Raw genomic sequence first — 15492 nt, 5'->3', positions numbered from 1 at the left:
GAATACACGTCATCAACATAAGAAGACTTGTGAAAGGCTCAGTCAGCCTGCTGGGATTCGAACCGGTGAAGTGTGGGCTGACCGACAAAGTCACCGCAGGGGACCCTCATAAGAGGGCGGCCCCTTTAGTGCCACAGGATGGCACACTTGGCAGCCTAGTGTCCAGAGACCCCTTTGGGTTACCGCTCGTCACTTCCGGCTGGGGTTGGGGTCGGGGGGAGGTATAAATTCCTCCCCTACCCACAGAGACCTAGGCGTTGAGATGTTGGACGACCATCTCCGCAAACTCAACATGACATTCTACAAAGGACTGGATCAAAAAGATAACCCACTGATCAGGAAACTTGCAGACATTTCTACAAACCCATTTGACCGCTACCCGAGGCCCATCGAAGCGCTAAACTTGTAAAACTGAAACAGCAACACAGCATCCAAAAACCCATCACTGCCTGAGGGCAAATCGCCCCGGCAGGTACCCAAAACTCATCACTGTCAGAAGGCAACCGCCGCGGCAGCCATCAAAAGCTCATCACCACCAGAAGACATTTGGCAGACGAATACAAGATTCTGCGACTAAACTTGCTGACACTTCCGCAAACCATATTGACCGCAACCTGCGGCCTTTCACAGCGCTGACCTTGTGATCCAACCTCAACTGTGACAAAGCGTCACACATCAATAAGACAACCGAAACAGCGACTAAAAAACTCAAAATGAATGTGGAGTAATGAGGCTATCGCCTCGGTATCCAAAAACTCACCGCTGTCAGATGGAATCTGACAGGCGAAAACAAGACACACGGATGGCGGCCTCTTTGTCCTCTCACCCTGACGCCGTTTAGACGTGTCCTGTGGGAGCTGCCGAGATCTGTGGCACGGTGAGTGCGCACCATATGGGCCCTACCCCCCCCCGCCCGGCCTCCCCATAGGGGTTGCACGCAGGGCAGGGTGGCACGGGCATGCCCGCGAACCACCTCTGGGGGGGCAGGGTTTTGGGCCGCTCCCTTGGGTTTATTCAGCACAGCATCTCCTACGGGCTGCCTCGGGCACCGAGTGGTCCTAGGGGGCTGGGGTCAGCCCTGCGGGGCTCCAGCTGTTTCTTCAGCAGCCCGCGCTGTGGCGGGGACGAAGAGTGGGTCGAGGAACAATGCACGCCACCTGGGGGTGTGATTCCTGTGCCCAAGGGGCACACTAAGACCCCGGTCACCACTGGGGGCGTTACAGCCGTCCTACGGCGGCAGCTGGGGGCAGCGGATCCTGCGTGGCGCCCCAGCCCGGTGCCCCAGTAGGTCGGGAGCATTGGCAAGGCCTGGGTTTCCGTCGCACAAGGCCCCTCGCTCTCAGGGAGGAGAAGTGGTCCAGTGGCTCGAAGTACTGTTTTTGGGACCTGGCGACCTAGGTTCGAATTCAGGCCTCCTTGCTAGACTCGGAGTCGTGCTATTCTGGGCAATCATTTATTCTCCCGGTGCGTAATATGTGCGCAATGTTTTCTCGTTAGCCCTGTGATGTTAGCTGACTCATGGAAAGCTCTGAAATTGTTGGTGGTATGTACTATGATTTCAATTGAATTGCTTAAGCCTTTAAATGGCGGCCTGGCCGCGTGGTGAGACGCAGGCCTGGTGTGGTCGCGAGGACAACACCGTGGGTCGGGCTCCCGTTAGGCCAGGCAGACCCAGCGGCGTGGGGGTGTCCCGGCGGCGCGGGGCTTATGCCCGAGGCCGTCTGCCACCCAGCGCGTCCACTTCCTCGAGACAAGGCCGGGGGAGCACTTTACCAGGTGTGTCCTGCCGCGTGTCGCTCTGGGGATGGCTCGGGACCTAGGCCAGCGCGGATCAGAGTTTACATGCAATCACTGGGCAGCCGCTGTGACTGCGCCTGTCAGGCCTGTGGCAATAGCTTTGTTGACCGACTGCGAAAGGGCTGCTAGACTATTTGGGCCCGCCCCCCACCAGGGGTTGGCTGCGCTCCGCCCCAGCATTCGTCTGGTCGCGCCTCTCTGGGACCAGAAGCAGGCAGGGAAACTGATTCCCGACAGGGCAGGGCACCCTTGATCTTTTCCGTGAGCCGCGAGGTGGGGGGGCTCCGACGGTTGTGAGGGAGCCGCGGGTACGAGCTCGCCCTGGGGGGCACCCTATCTGGCTCCTGCGACCAGCCACCTGACTAATACTACTTTCCTAACAGTTGTAGGGAGGATGTTACTGGTCATGCTAGGGAGTCGGACAGTAGTTAGAGGATTTTCTGGCAGTCCGGTAGCGTTATTTGTAACTGTGCCGGCGCGACTCCATCAGCTTAGAACAGCAAGGTCTCCCGTGCCTGCTGGGCGCGCTGAACCATAGCTATAGGTTGACGGAGGGAGAACAATTGGAGCAGCGGGATCTAGCTACAATTGTTGAATTAAGCACCCGAACCAATCAGGTTGCAGGTCACGGGTTCAGTCGTGAGTAAAATAACATCTTTACACGTACATGCCGGCCATTGCCACATCGGGGGAGTCTCCAATATAAGAAACCCGCGGCAGTAATCGTCGTTGTGTTTGATTGCTCTTGTTCTGATAGATTAAGGTTATTTGTAGTGGTTTTCGGCGAGGGGCATGGTTGTGTCATGACCGAAGCGCTGGTCAAGTGTGTTTCCTATTTTGAGCCGAGTCAGCCTGAGTAGCTCAATTACTGCCGACCAGTGACTGCCAGTCAGCATAGCCCATGCTCGTCAGCTACCAAAGGGGCGATTGAGTAGGGTGTTAGCTCCTTGATCATGTGCTTTGTGAATCTTGGGCAGCGGTTCAAAGGAGATTTTGAGGCAGTCAGGGAATAACTGCGTAGGGCGTATTTGTGGTAACTTTTGAGCGGCATGAAAGGCTTTGTTGGCGGTCGGAGCGGTGAACCCGGTAAGCTAGCCTGTCCAGTTCCTGCACCGGTGGCTCCCCAATATGCGGGGCCCTGGGCAGACGATGTGGCATCGGAGGGTCTCGCGGGGTCTGCTTCTGTTGGGCCGGCCCAGGTCTGCTGTAGCTGGACTCAGGATTGCGATCCAACTCGTGTGCTGCGTATTTAGCTTATGCAACTAACGAGCATTGACAAAGCCAACAGTCCTGATTTGTACGCATGATGTTCCTTGTTAGAGCATACCTCGATTTGCAATGAAAGAAACAGCCAGATACATGTCGGGCGGCATATTAGCTAAGCACAGTTTCTGAGCGTACGTATCAAAGCCAAGTCCTCAACTACATTGGCCACGCCCCCTTTTTAGGCCCCCCCCCACCATGCTTTCATCCCTCTTAAGCCTGGGCTGCACACAATAAACACTTGGACATCAAGACAGCCCATTTATATCTGGTTTTCCAGAGCAGTGAGGAATCTGTTCCCCCCTCCGAGAAACCTATTGTTCAGGGGCACTGTGTAACGGCTGTGGAGACAGGCGCCCAAGAGGCCTTGTCTTTACCCGCAATCATCCCTGGCGGGTGTCCGCTATAGGTGAAATGATCTGGCGGTGCTGCCAACAACACAGACGCCTGTGGGGGGAGGCTACCACCTGGAATGCAAAGCAACACATGCTTTATGTTGCTGCACGCGACAGCTGTGTTTGTGTTCAATTACTACAGGGAAGAAGAGGGTGTATGTCCAGACAGAAAGTGCAGCAGCCTACATGTATAGTGTGTGTAGACTGAGTCTTAGTTTATTGGGGCTAGGGCGACATGGGTCTATGGCCCGCAGCCGGGTTGCGATTGGGCTAGGCTGCTGGAAGCTATGGGCGTCCATCCAATCCGGTGCTGATCTGGCACCTTTCCTACGGCAGCCGCGGGCTGCACTGGCAGACCAATGTATTGTGGCATGGCGGCTCCGGTGTCAGGCGTGCTACTGTCGCGCATCCAGGGGTTGCTCAGGCTCATTGGGGTGTGAAGAGACTCGTCTGCCAGCACACATTTAACTTGGATTTATTTAGACAATGTAGTAAAGTAATAACCCTGGGCCCTACACATCTGGTAGAGTATTTCCACTCCCCTCTTGGCGCCTGGGACATGGTCTTAATTTTTGTGCAAGAACGTCACGATTCTTTGACCGCGAGTAACACTTTCACTATTACCATGGGGCATGCAGGACTGTTTAGCAGTCCGGGCACCTCAGCTTTGTTCGTCAATATGGTTCCGGCCGCAGACTGCTTGTGCTGTCTGTCGGTGGTAAGATGTAAACAGAACTCTGTTGACCCGGAATATGCAATATTTTAAACAACCACAGTACGGGGTAAGCTTGGTGTTGGATTCACTGTCCAATTAACGGTAACTGTATAGAGTTGTTTTCCTAGATTTTGGAGTTTGAAGAGCACTGATCGTGCAACTGGAATCCTGTTGAACGGTCAGTGATCGCCTGCAGGCTAGCGTTATCAAAATACCTTTATGACACGTGTCGTGGCACTTGATAGCGTTGACATCAATAGAATTTTATGCAGGGGAAGCTTGGCATATAAATGAAGGTAAGCATATTTGGGTAATTAGGAACAGTACTTGCCTCTCAAATGCAAACCTTTGAGTGGCTGTTAGACCCGGCCCTCGTAACATAGCCAGACCTGACCCCTGCACCTCACACCAGCCCCCGAGCCCACGGCCTAGTCGATCCTTCCCACCAGAACACACACACCCGACCCGGACTTCCCCGTCCGTGGCCTTCCTCCTTTCGGCCACACCGGGCCCGCGTGCCCACTTCATGCACCAAGATGGCCGCCCGGCCCCAGCGCGACCCTGGCCTAGAGGCGCCACTCCGGCGGGAGGACATCGCGCTCCCCTTGGGATGAGAAAGGGAGGAGCAGTTTCCATCACACCTCTGCGCTTCCCTGGGAAGGTGGGTTTCGATCGACCCGCCGGCCTCCCCGAGGGCTGGCTCCACGCCTGCTGGGTGTCTGGGACTCCTCCCGACCCGGCCCTGAAAGGATCAAAGGACAATGGCAGGAAACCCTAACAAGCGACCCCCAGGTGACAAGACCCCTGCCTGCACAGACTCCGGACATCAAGGAGGAGTCGCCCTATAACAAGGGGTGCTCTGGGACTGTCCGGCAGATTCGCCTTGGAAACCCCTAAGCCCTGCTGAGTGACTCGCGGCTCCCTGAAGATCGTAAGACCTCCGAACTTGTGCTTGAGCCCTGCTGAGTGACTCGCGGCTCCCTGAAGATCGTAAGACCTCCGAACTTGTACCTGAGCCCTGCTGAGTAACTCGCGGCTCCCACAGATTCTCTTGGTCCCGCCGGACCCCACGACGACAAGCGTATCCCCCAGCTCGAGGATTGTGAGCTGTGCGCCGGGTACGCTCCTGCATCTGATCCATATCCCCAAAGACTGTCCCGCTACCTCCTACCCCCCTCCAAGACTCTGTGAGCCCCCGCTCCACTTGTATATATTTGCCTTGCTGATCATAAAGATCCTACAACTCCGATCTGATAAAGATTTGTCCCTAAGAACTCCCGGTGTGGTGTCTCTTTGTCGTGTGGTGCCGAGTGTACGATCCTAGATACGAGATTTCTCTCCTGAGGAGTCTCCCGCCAGTGCCCGGCTACGATACCTCGAGGGTGGGTCTCAGGACAGTCAGGGCCCCCTCCGGGCCCCTCTGAGGTCGCCTTCTAACAGTGGCCATGTGTTATTCATCCCCTCTTTTGATCTTTTGCTAGGGGAGGGGTAGAGGGATTTGCGATTAAGTGTACAGTGCCCCACATACATGCTAGTGGACCACTTTTTGCTCACTGGAGGAATATGCATAGGATACTAGGAACAATACAAATATCCCAAACATGCATAGGAATTAAAAGGTATAAAGTGCAACCTTGGTCGGATGCCTCTGAAATGGATTGACATGGTTAGGTACTACGATGACCTTCCATCATTTATATACAGAGCAGTTTAAATAATTTACATTTGGTCTGGTTTACTGCAGGGGGGGGAGGGGACTACTCCACTCTCACCCCAGCCAGTATAAGCACAGGGATACACCCCTTTTCAGACTTGTACCTGGCTTTAAGTCCAGCCTGTTTCATTGAAATCTCTAGGTGAGAAAGTCAACCCTGGACTTCCAAAAGTGACGTAATGGCCCACCTATGCCAACTCACAGGACCAAGTTTACTGGGGCTATATGCGAGCGGGGTGTTCCTGGTACGCAGCTCCGTCCTTACTGGTCGACTCCGGCGCCTGTGACAGTCTGCCACCAGTTGGCGCTGTCTGTCCAGATTCAGTGATGACCACCAACAGGCATTGAGTAATTCAATCACATTGGAATTACGAGTGGCTGCTGCCCAAACCATTCTCATACTGAGGGGGCCTGGAATAGTTGCATTGTCATACTCGGACAAGTGTCAGGGTTAGCAGTTGGGAGGTTACTGGTAGTGGCAGCACAGCAGGAGCAATGTGTGGGGCAAAGGGCACATTGGTTAACGGGGCAAGATTCTTACCCCGTAAGGTACACTTGGGCCAGTGTATGGGGACGACTCCTGCAATAGAGGAGCATGCTTGTTAATCACTACTTTGTTTCATTTTCCTTGAGCAAGGGGCATATGGAAAGTACTGAGGGGCAACCTCTTACTTTAGCCCTACCATCAGATGGTGTGCTGCCCCCCTCAGCCTTTGACCATGGAGAGCGCTAGGAGGAAGGTTGAGGTGCCAGCTTAAAGGAGTGATAAGCTACTGGGGCACGCGTACTTTCGGGGTATTGGTAAGGTATCCGGAATTTTATGCTAGCAGGAAGGTACTCGGCATGTCCCGCACTCAAGGAGAAAGGTCTTACACATATGTCCCTTTAGCAGGGGGCAGATTGAATGTTCTTGGGGACGCCTTTTCTAAGGACATCCCATCAGATAGTGTTCCGCCCCCCTCAGCCTTTCACCCTCCGAAGGCCGATAAAATGAGTACCTCCGAGTTGGGTAGCAATAATAATCTGTTAAGCAGTGCCAGGATATCCCTCGAGGTGAAGGTGCGCAAACACGCCCAGGTTAGGTTTGGAGTAGCCCAGGTCAACCACTGTCAGCAAGCTTTCTTCATAATGCGGTAAGGACAGGGAACAAACACATGGAGAGCCAATGGCTTTTGGATCTTGCACAACAGTAATAATGGACTGACATTTACTTTTGACAGGCCAGAGCGCAAACAACTGCACAGTTATTAGTGTTGATTCCTCTAGACCTGCACAACATCACATATATTGTGCATTCAGGACACATGCTATATGTTCCACCTACCCGGTAGAGGTAACCACAAATCTTCAGCAATTTTAAACATTACTGGTCAAGAGTGGCGAGTAGTGGTTTGCAACAAGACACCTGCAGCAGTGATTGCCGCTAAGCGGCAAAGAGATGAAGGGAAAAAGGACTGGCAGGTCTCGCTGGGTGCCTGCCACATGGCCACTTGCAGGTTGTTTATGGTGATTCCCAAGGGCATAGGAGGGGTCATGGCAAAGTAAACCTGGACAGATTCACCTGCTGGGGGTGGTGGTGGTGGTCCCTACCTCTTTTCACAGGATCACTCCCTGTCGGGTCTAACTAACGATCATCCCAAGTAGCATGTAATACTGCAAGAATTTGAACAGTTATGAATAGTTACTCTACACGGTGTGTTTGAAGGGATGTTGTCTAAGCAGGTCTCAAACTAGACTTAAACGCATGATGGAGACAATTAGTGACATGCCTAAAGAGGTAAACCTTGTGTTAAAGGGATGGTGTGCCAAGGGAGATATCTTACATATTTCACAGGAGCCCCTCAATCCAACATACCTAAATTAAGCGGGGAATGCCCAAGTGATTTATTAGACCTCGTATTAGTTTTATTAAACACACCAAGTACTGTGAAGTAGTGACATTTGAACTTGTATCAATAGTACTTCCAGGACACATCTCCTCCAGTACACACACCACCAGACAGGGCTGCTCTCCCCTGGAGCAAAGGGAAGCTAAACACCATAGACGACATAACGCCAATGTTGGCAACGTTAACTAAGCTTGCGGCCAGGCAGTGGGCTTGTCCAACTAATGTGATAATGTTAAGGGTTGCAAGCATGCACCAGGAGATGGATCCTCAAGACCATCCAGGACAGACAAAAAGACCCGCCCTATAGCCAGGGAGCCAAGCATTTGTAGAAGCTGCCAGATAACTTGTGGGTTGCGGTGCAATAAGCTGAGGGGAACATGGGGTCAGAGCATATTTGGCTAAAATATTTGAAGAAGGATTTTTTGGGTGTTCCCACTGCTCAAGAAGGGGCAAGTATTTGTTCATGTTGTTCCTCCTCTTACACGGCAGGTACACGAGGACACCGTGCTTATGTCACATATCCCATGGCAGGATAGTCATCAAAAGGGGGAAATGGCCATTGTCAGGCACTCACACTAACTCGCGCCTCTAGGGAAGATAAATGTTAGAAGCACAGACTGGTTGTGCTGGGCCCAAAACCCCTCACCAAAGCTGCGGGGGGCATCAGGCTGTCAGGTGTCTTTCAAGGACGGGCAAGAGCATTAAAGGGCCATAGTGCGTGACACAGCAGTTGCAGGGATACAGAAGGGTCCCAGCGGATTCACCAAAGGGACTACAGCGAAACATTTGACACAAAATCTTGTAGTCCGAAACCATTACTGGTGTAAGTATCAATGGTCACAGGTGGATAGCAGGGACCGGGCATCTGTGACCGGTTGAAGGTTCAGCAAGCAGGGTAGGCTGCGTAAGTTGTCGCTTCACGAAAGGGTGCAGTGTCTAATAACGGGCACCATACACTTATTCCCTCAAACCTGTTGTGACACCGTTACTATGTTCACCAGGGATAAATCGAAATGAACTATGAAATTGTCTGGTCAATGTGGCGAAGTAATGCACCCTAGAAGAAGACCACGAAGACCACACGGTGCAAATTAGCAACCAGTGGGGGACAGGTGAACTTCAGTGTTCTGAAATCACCCCCAGCTCCCGTGGCATGGAGCTTGGTCGGGGGAGGCGATGGAGCCTGCGCGCAGGAGGTTCATCTGCGCTATGCGTAAATTCACTGAGCAGAGGGGGTTTGGCTTCATTAGACATGGGTGCTACACGTCAAGTTCACAGGGTGTTTTAGGACGATGGGGTACATCTGTCCAGTGTAAGCTTGGACCTGTTCTTGCTGGATAGGGGAGAGGCCCTAGAATTAGCAGGATGTAAGTAGGAGCACTGGCCTTGGTGGGGGGCCCTCGCTGCGACGGTCGCCACACCCAGGGCTGTGGCGCAGTTACATGGCAATCCAGAGGCGGAAAGGTACTCAGAGATACCCTCTTCAGGAGCACAAAGGGTGCTGAGGCCGAAAATCCCCAGGAAGTCTGTGCGGTGGACCCTGGGGTGCGACGGCGCTCCATCTGTCCTACGGGCGGTTGGAAACCTGTACAACCTGGGGTCACTTGAACGCTCCGCCCCTCGTAGGGGGGGGGCGTGAGTTATATGGTGAACCAATGGTTCACCGGAAGTGGGAAGGGCTATCCCCTCACCACAACCGCTAAGCACCGATTGGCTAAGGCCACGATGCAAGTTGGCCCATCAGGTGGTAGGCCGCGAGGGACGGCTTGCCTTTGGATCGCCTGTAAGATAACCCACCATGTTGGCATATTTGGTATACTAATAAACCTGCAGCAATTTTCTCCACCAAAAAGTTGTCTTGTCTGCTTATTTATGCTACCTGTATGTTGCTGCGGGAGGGCTGGTGAGTGTGGCCGATATTGGCACTATGTGGGCTGACCGACAAAGTCACCGCAGGGAACCTCATAAGAGGGCGGCCCCTTTAGTGCCACAGGATGGCACACTGGGCAGCCTAGTGTCCAGAAACCCCTTTGGGGTCCCGCTTGTTACTTCCGGCAGGGATTGGCGTTGGGGGGAGGTATAAATTCCTCCCCCGCCCACCTGGCGGCCTCTTTTTTCCCCTCGCCCTGACGCTGTTTCTCTCCGTACCGCTTACCCGGCGTAATCAGGGTGGGGGGGGGGATGTTCTAATCTTTTTATTTGTGTTGCAGGAGGAGTTACATGGCGATCCAGAGGCGGAAAGGTACTCAGGGATACCCTCTTCAGGAGCACAAAGGATGCTGAGGCCGAATATCCCCAGGAAGTCTGTGAGGTGGACCCTGGGGTGCGACGGGGCCCCATCTGTCCTACGGGCGGTTGGAAACCTGTACAACCGGGGTTCGCTTGAACGCTCCGCCCCTCGTAGGGGGGGCGTGAGTTATATGGTGGACCAATGGTTCACCGGAAATGGGAGGGGCTATCCCCTCACCACAACCGCTAAACACCGATTGGCTAAGGCCACGATGCAAGTTGGCCCATCAAGTGGTAGGCCGCGAGGGGCGGCTTGCCTTTGGATCGCCTGTAAGATAACCCACCATGTTGGCATATTTGGTATGCTAATAAACCTGCAGCAATTTTCTCCACCAAAAAGTTGTCTTGTCTGCTTATTTATGCTACCTGTATGTCGCTGCGGGAAGACTGGTGAGTGTGGCCAATATTGGCACTATGCAGTTTGCACTCTCATCTCGTGAAAGGAACAAGCACGTGAATGCTGTATCTCGCTAGCGATGAAAAGAATCACAGAAGAGCAGATGACTATATTCCTTTTTTCAGATCCAGGCTTTCTGGAGTGGTGGATGTAGGTCAGCGGTGCCATTTGAAGCCCTGGTTTCAGGGCGGATAAAGCTCTCCACGCCCACATAATCCCGTGGAAGGAGCTGGTCCGATTAAAGACATTATTCCACTTGGGCCTGAGCGAGGGTACACGCAGCAGAGACGGGGTGGGGGCAAAGGGGGTTGTAAAGATCGCCTGAGAGTGCGTCACAGACAGGCTCGTGCCTCTGCAATTGACGCTTGCTGGGCGCGAGCACAGTCACACACCTTCCGGTTAATCAGATCTGTCTGTACCTGGCATCATCCTGGATGTTAATTATTCGGTGCAATAAGTTGTATGTTTAATGCAAGTATGAGTCAAAAATGTACTGTGAAGACGTGCCAGGTTCTGGATAATCGTTCCTCTTCAAGTTGGTAGCTTTGGGACGAAGTCAGTCACATGCAACGTTCGAGGGAGTGTGTAGGTTTCGATACAGCTTGCTGCCCCCTGAAAGAAGGAACGATTGAGGCGCAGCCTGGCCTATGTCCGGCTGGAAATCCGGACATTGTCCACCATTGCAGCGCTGGAGATCCTGTGACAGGCTTCTGGCTGGTAGGGCTGGGGTAGAGTCCGTCACATGGCATGCTCACCAGGATGTGGTGGTAACTCCTGCGCTCTCTACATGTAAGCCATGTATAGTGCGCTGTCTGGCACCACCGTGAATGCAGGGGCCTACGTCTGTGCATGGAGACCTACGTATACAGGTCTGTATATGCAAGTGGGGGAGGGCAGATTCCGGAGTACACGGCTAATAGAGCAGCAGATGGCCCTCACTGTCAGCCTCCCATCCCCCGGCCACACAGAAGGCAGAGAGGCGGCCATCCTGCTTTTAAAATGGGGGTTAGTGGCGACCTCAAGGGAGTGTCGGTGGTCATCTGCAATGCGATTGACCTCTCTGCTTCGAAGGGCAACCCCGTGGAGGAGGGGTACACGCGCCCATACCACAATGACTTATTCGAGAGACTTAATTGGTTCCTATAGCGTCACATTCCGCCTTCCTGCATCTTCAGAGCGCTTTGATGCAGCACAGTACATACACAGAGGAGGCATCCTGCGTGCACGCGAGGGAAGATGAATGCACAAGGGGTCATTCGGGACAAAGCAGAATTGAATATACCAATAGCCCATGCCAATATATACAACAGGGAGAGCATTCAAGTGTCTCATGAGGGATGTTCCAGGGCCATGTATAAGAACATGGACATCATTGTATTTAACAAACCTCTTTTACATTTCATCTTCTAAAAAAAAAAGCGGAAAGAAGGAATTGTGCGTGAAATGTGTAATCATGTGCTGCTAGAAAGCAGTGCAAACGTCCTATTCTTTTTATGGCGCCTAGGAGCGACACCGAGCCAGGTTCTAGGCGCTGTCAATCTTGGCAGACACGAAAAGTGACTGTGGGACCACGGGAGATCACGTGTTAACCGTCTTGCAGGGCAGATAGAAGTAGGGAGGGAGATTCTAACGCTGGGTATAAGAGGCACGCACACTGCATCATGCATACATATAACATGACAAAGCAGCAGAATTGAATAACCCTTTCTGCGCCGCAGCTGCACCTGTAACGATCAGTACAAGTGATACCCTGTTCCCAAACACCTATACCCCGCCTTCGGTATACGAGACATGTCTAAAGGGGCGGGATGCTGGTACATGCCGCTCGTATGTACGCACGCGCACACACACGACATTTTACGGGATATAAAACATGACATCTTCTCTCAGGGTCTCAACCTTGCACACACGAAGGTGGACGGGGAGGAGGGGGGGTCGATGGGCAGTAAATGTGTCAGTTAAGACACCTAATATTCTGGTACAACCAGATGATAAGTACTTCCCCCATCCCCCCCCAAAATAGAATTATCTGAATATGACTTTGCTTATACGCACACCATTTGCTAGCGATGCAGCAGTTCTGCACACGGGGGACGTCGTAGGGAAAGGGGCGGGGCCGGCGTCCCCGTTCGGTCCCCCTTTAAGCCACCACAGTGAGATGTTACACACACACGGGTGGTTTCTGGGTTGGTAGAAGGGTCTCTCCGGTACCACGAGCCACTCAACCTGCGACCCCAACGCCTCCATTTGGCAAACAATAGGGTGGCAGACGACGGGGGCGATCAACGTGTCCCAATTGTGTCAGACAAAGGCAGCTGCGTTTATCTCTCCGGAAGGGGTGCAACTCTCAGGTTGTAACCCACGCTCTGGCCTCTGTCTCCATTTTCAGACACTAGGATGGTGGAAGGGAGGGAGGGCGGGCGGGGGTCTCTTTGATAGCGAGGAGAGCCTGTGCGTGGATTTTTTTCTCTTTCTGACATTGCAGATCCATAAATAACTGTCACCCCACCCCCCGCAGATCCGGGCCTTTTAAGCGAGGTCGAGGGGAGGGGACAGGAGGAGGAGGTGCTCATGAACACATTGATGCGGACCCTCGAGTCTCCCTCAGGGCACCTATTCGATTGCTCCATTGGAACTATCCGATATTAAACGTACCATTCACAGACTACCGAATTGCATGTTCCTTTAGCAATCCACAAGCATCCATGTGTGACCAGATGTTTTACCCCCTCACACAAAGTAGGGGGCGCGCTCCCTGCCCCGGGGTTCGGGTCTGCCTCTGCGGTGCACCAGGTGGATGCATCCCTGCGACCTGCACGGATCAGCCACTCATTGGCTGAGGCGTGTAATGACTACCCACCATTTTGCCATGCTTTAGTCCCCCTATGTCTCCCCCGTCCCCCGGGCAGCCTGCTCGTCGCCCTGTACCAGGCCCTAGAACCTCCATGCCCGGACACGTCTTGTATATGTATATATATATATATATATATATATATATATATATATATATATATATATATATATATATATATATATATATATATATATATATATATATATATATATATATATAACGCACCAGCACTGGCCAGCCTGCTAGTCGACCTGTATGCCGTATACTCCCACCACCAGACACGTTTCTTTCATATATAGGTCAGTGGGTGTTGCCTTTCAGTCGGTCTGGCATATACACTGGCCATGTGTGCACCCCCAGCCCCGGACAATCTACGCATTAAAAGAGTCAGTCTGAACCTGGTCAGTCAGTCTGTGTTTTCTGTCTGTGCATTCCAAGAGTTAGTCAGTCTGTACGTTACGTTGGTCAGTGTGTGTGAATCACCCACCCCTGGAAAATCTGTACATTAATTGACCCTGTCTGTACCTGACACCTGTCAGTCTGTGTGCACCACCACCTGAGCAATCAGTGCATTAAAAGAGTCCGTGCCTGCCACGGGCCAGTCAGTGTCCACCACCTACCCCCGTGCAATCTGTACACTAACGTGACTGTCTGTGCCATTGAGTGACCAATCTGTGTGCACCACCGCAAGTCAACCTGCACCAGCCCCTAGTGCACAGGTCCGTGCACTGGTGAGTCTGTTTGCACCATCATCTGACACTGGTTTACCATACACTGTGAATCACAATGGTCAGACCTTGGGTATCCTTCCCTAGTCAGTCACTGGCGGTCACTCAGCACCATCCCAGGGTTGCGTCGGTCACTTGGAATTATCTCATGATCAATTACTCCATGCCACCCTATGTTCAGTGCATGCCACACATTGCCAGCCCGTGCCAAGGCCCACATCTGTGTGTCAGCGCTGAGAAGCACAGGCGCCGCAGAATGTGGAACACCCCGCCCCCGCTAACGATGGTGGATACCCACACACCGAGGGAAACCCTGTATCCAGCCATCACGCACATACCCACATTCACTCACACACCTCTCCTCTTCAGCCCTCCCCGAGTGCCAGCACCCAGCCCTAGGGAGGAGGAGCCCACAGACCCTCCCCTCACCCCCCCCAACACTCCCACCACCACCCTCCCTTATCGAAGGCTCTCTTACTTTCGCCAACCACTGCTTTCAGTCCGGTGGGGGCCATGCTGTCCTCCTGGTCGTGGGTCCCTGCTTCCTTTTTCTTGCACCCGTTTCCTTCCCGTTCTCCGCTTCCCTCTCTCCTTCCCCCCTTCGGTCCTCCCTTCTTCCCGTCCTCCGCTCTGTCTGTGGCGCGTACAATCCCCGCTCGTCTCTTCGCCGCAGCCTGCGATGCGCCTTCTGCGGCAGGGAAGGGGTGGAGTGCAGGGTGGAGGTGTGTGATGGAGCAGGGGGAGGGAGGGATGGCGAGAGAAGGGTTCTTGGACGTCAGCAGGGGCCCAGCCAATGGAGAAGCGGTCCATGGCTTTCATCATAGCCATGTTGTCCTGCCCCCAGAGCGGCAACATCTCTGCATCCCTCCAGTGCATACATCCGACCTGCTCTCGGACTGAAACTGCCTGTCACGAGCCACCCCACCCCTAAAACACTGCAAGGTGAATTGCTACCCCCGGGGGAAGGACAGACGACGAAGCATGAGCACAGCAGAAAAAAAATGAAAAAAATAACTATCACTAGAAAAACACGCAAGCACGTGACTTTATAGTTACATGTATTCTTATAAACACAAGCCGGCCACGGATTCTGTTAAAGCGACTCTATACTCATGCTGAAGCTAGTTAGCCCATATAAATCGTGTTTAAAAGTGCGCATGGGCTTCATACTGGGCGACTAAAAATCGCTCACATTGGTCACAGTGGAGCAAATTTGATGGAGGGCTCTAAAATGTTTCATTCGCAATTCAGACTTCTAAGGAATGTTTGCTGCCTCCTACCGTATTTGGTGTGCACATAGAGCGTGGCCTAAATTTGTTTCGTTTCCAGTCTTCTTCAAATACTTTCAGAGTTTGCCAGTCAGTCATTAAATAAGTTTATTGGGACAATTGTCCATAAAACATTCTAAAACGATAGAAAACTGCCACATAATAAAACCACCCTAAAAACCA

The 15492-nt window shown here is 52.8% G+C and overlaps 1 protein-coding gene across 2 annotated transcripts in view; it reads right to left on the bottom strand.

Moving 5' to 3' along the window:
- The window catches only part of STXBP1 (syntaxin binding protein 1), a 223420-nt gene extending 208681 nt beyond the window's left edge, over positions 1–14739 (bottom strand). For both annotated transcript variants that reach the window (XM_085611824.1, XM_085611832.1), the window contains exon 1: positions 14520–14739. In XM_085611824.1, coding sequence (XP_085467950.1) covers positions 14520–14556 — 37 coding nt within the window. In that variant the 5' untranslated portion in view covers positions 14557–14739. The remainder of the gene's footprint in view (positions 1–14519) is intronic.
- Between the last annotated feature and the right edge of the window lie 753 nt (positions 14740–15492).

Source organism: Triturus cristatus, chromosome 1_2, assembly GCF_964204655.1.
Source record: "Triturus cristatus chromosome 1_2, aTriCri1.1, whole genome shotgun sequence".
NCBI classification, from domain to species: domain Eukaryota; kingdom Metazoa; phylum Chordata; class Amphibia; order Caudata; family Salamandridae; genus Triturus; species Triturus cristatus.
Note: the sequence above shows the minus strand (reverse complement) of the source record. Positions and strands in the feature narration are given on the sequence as shown.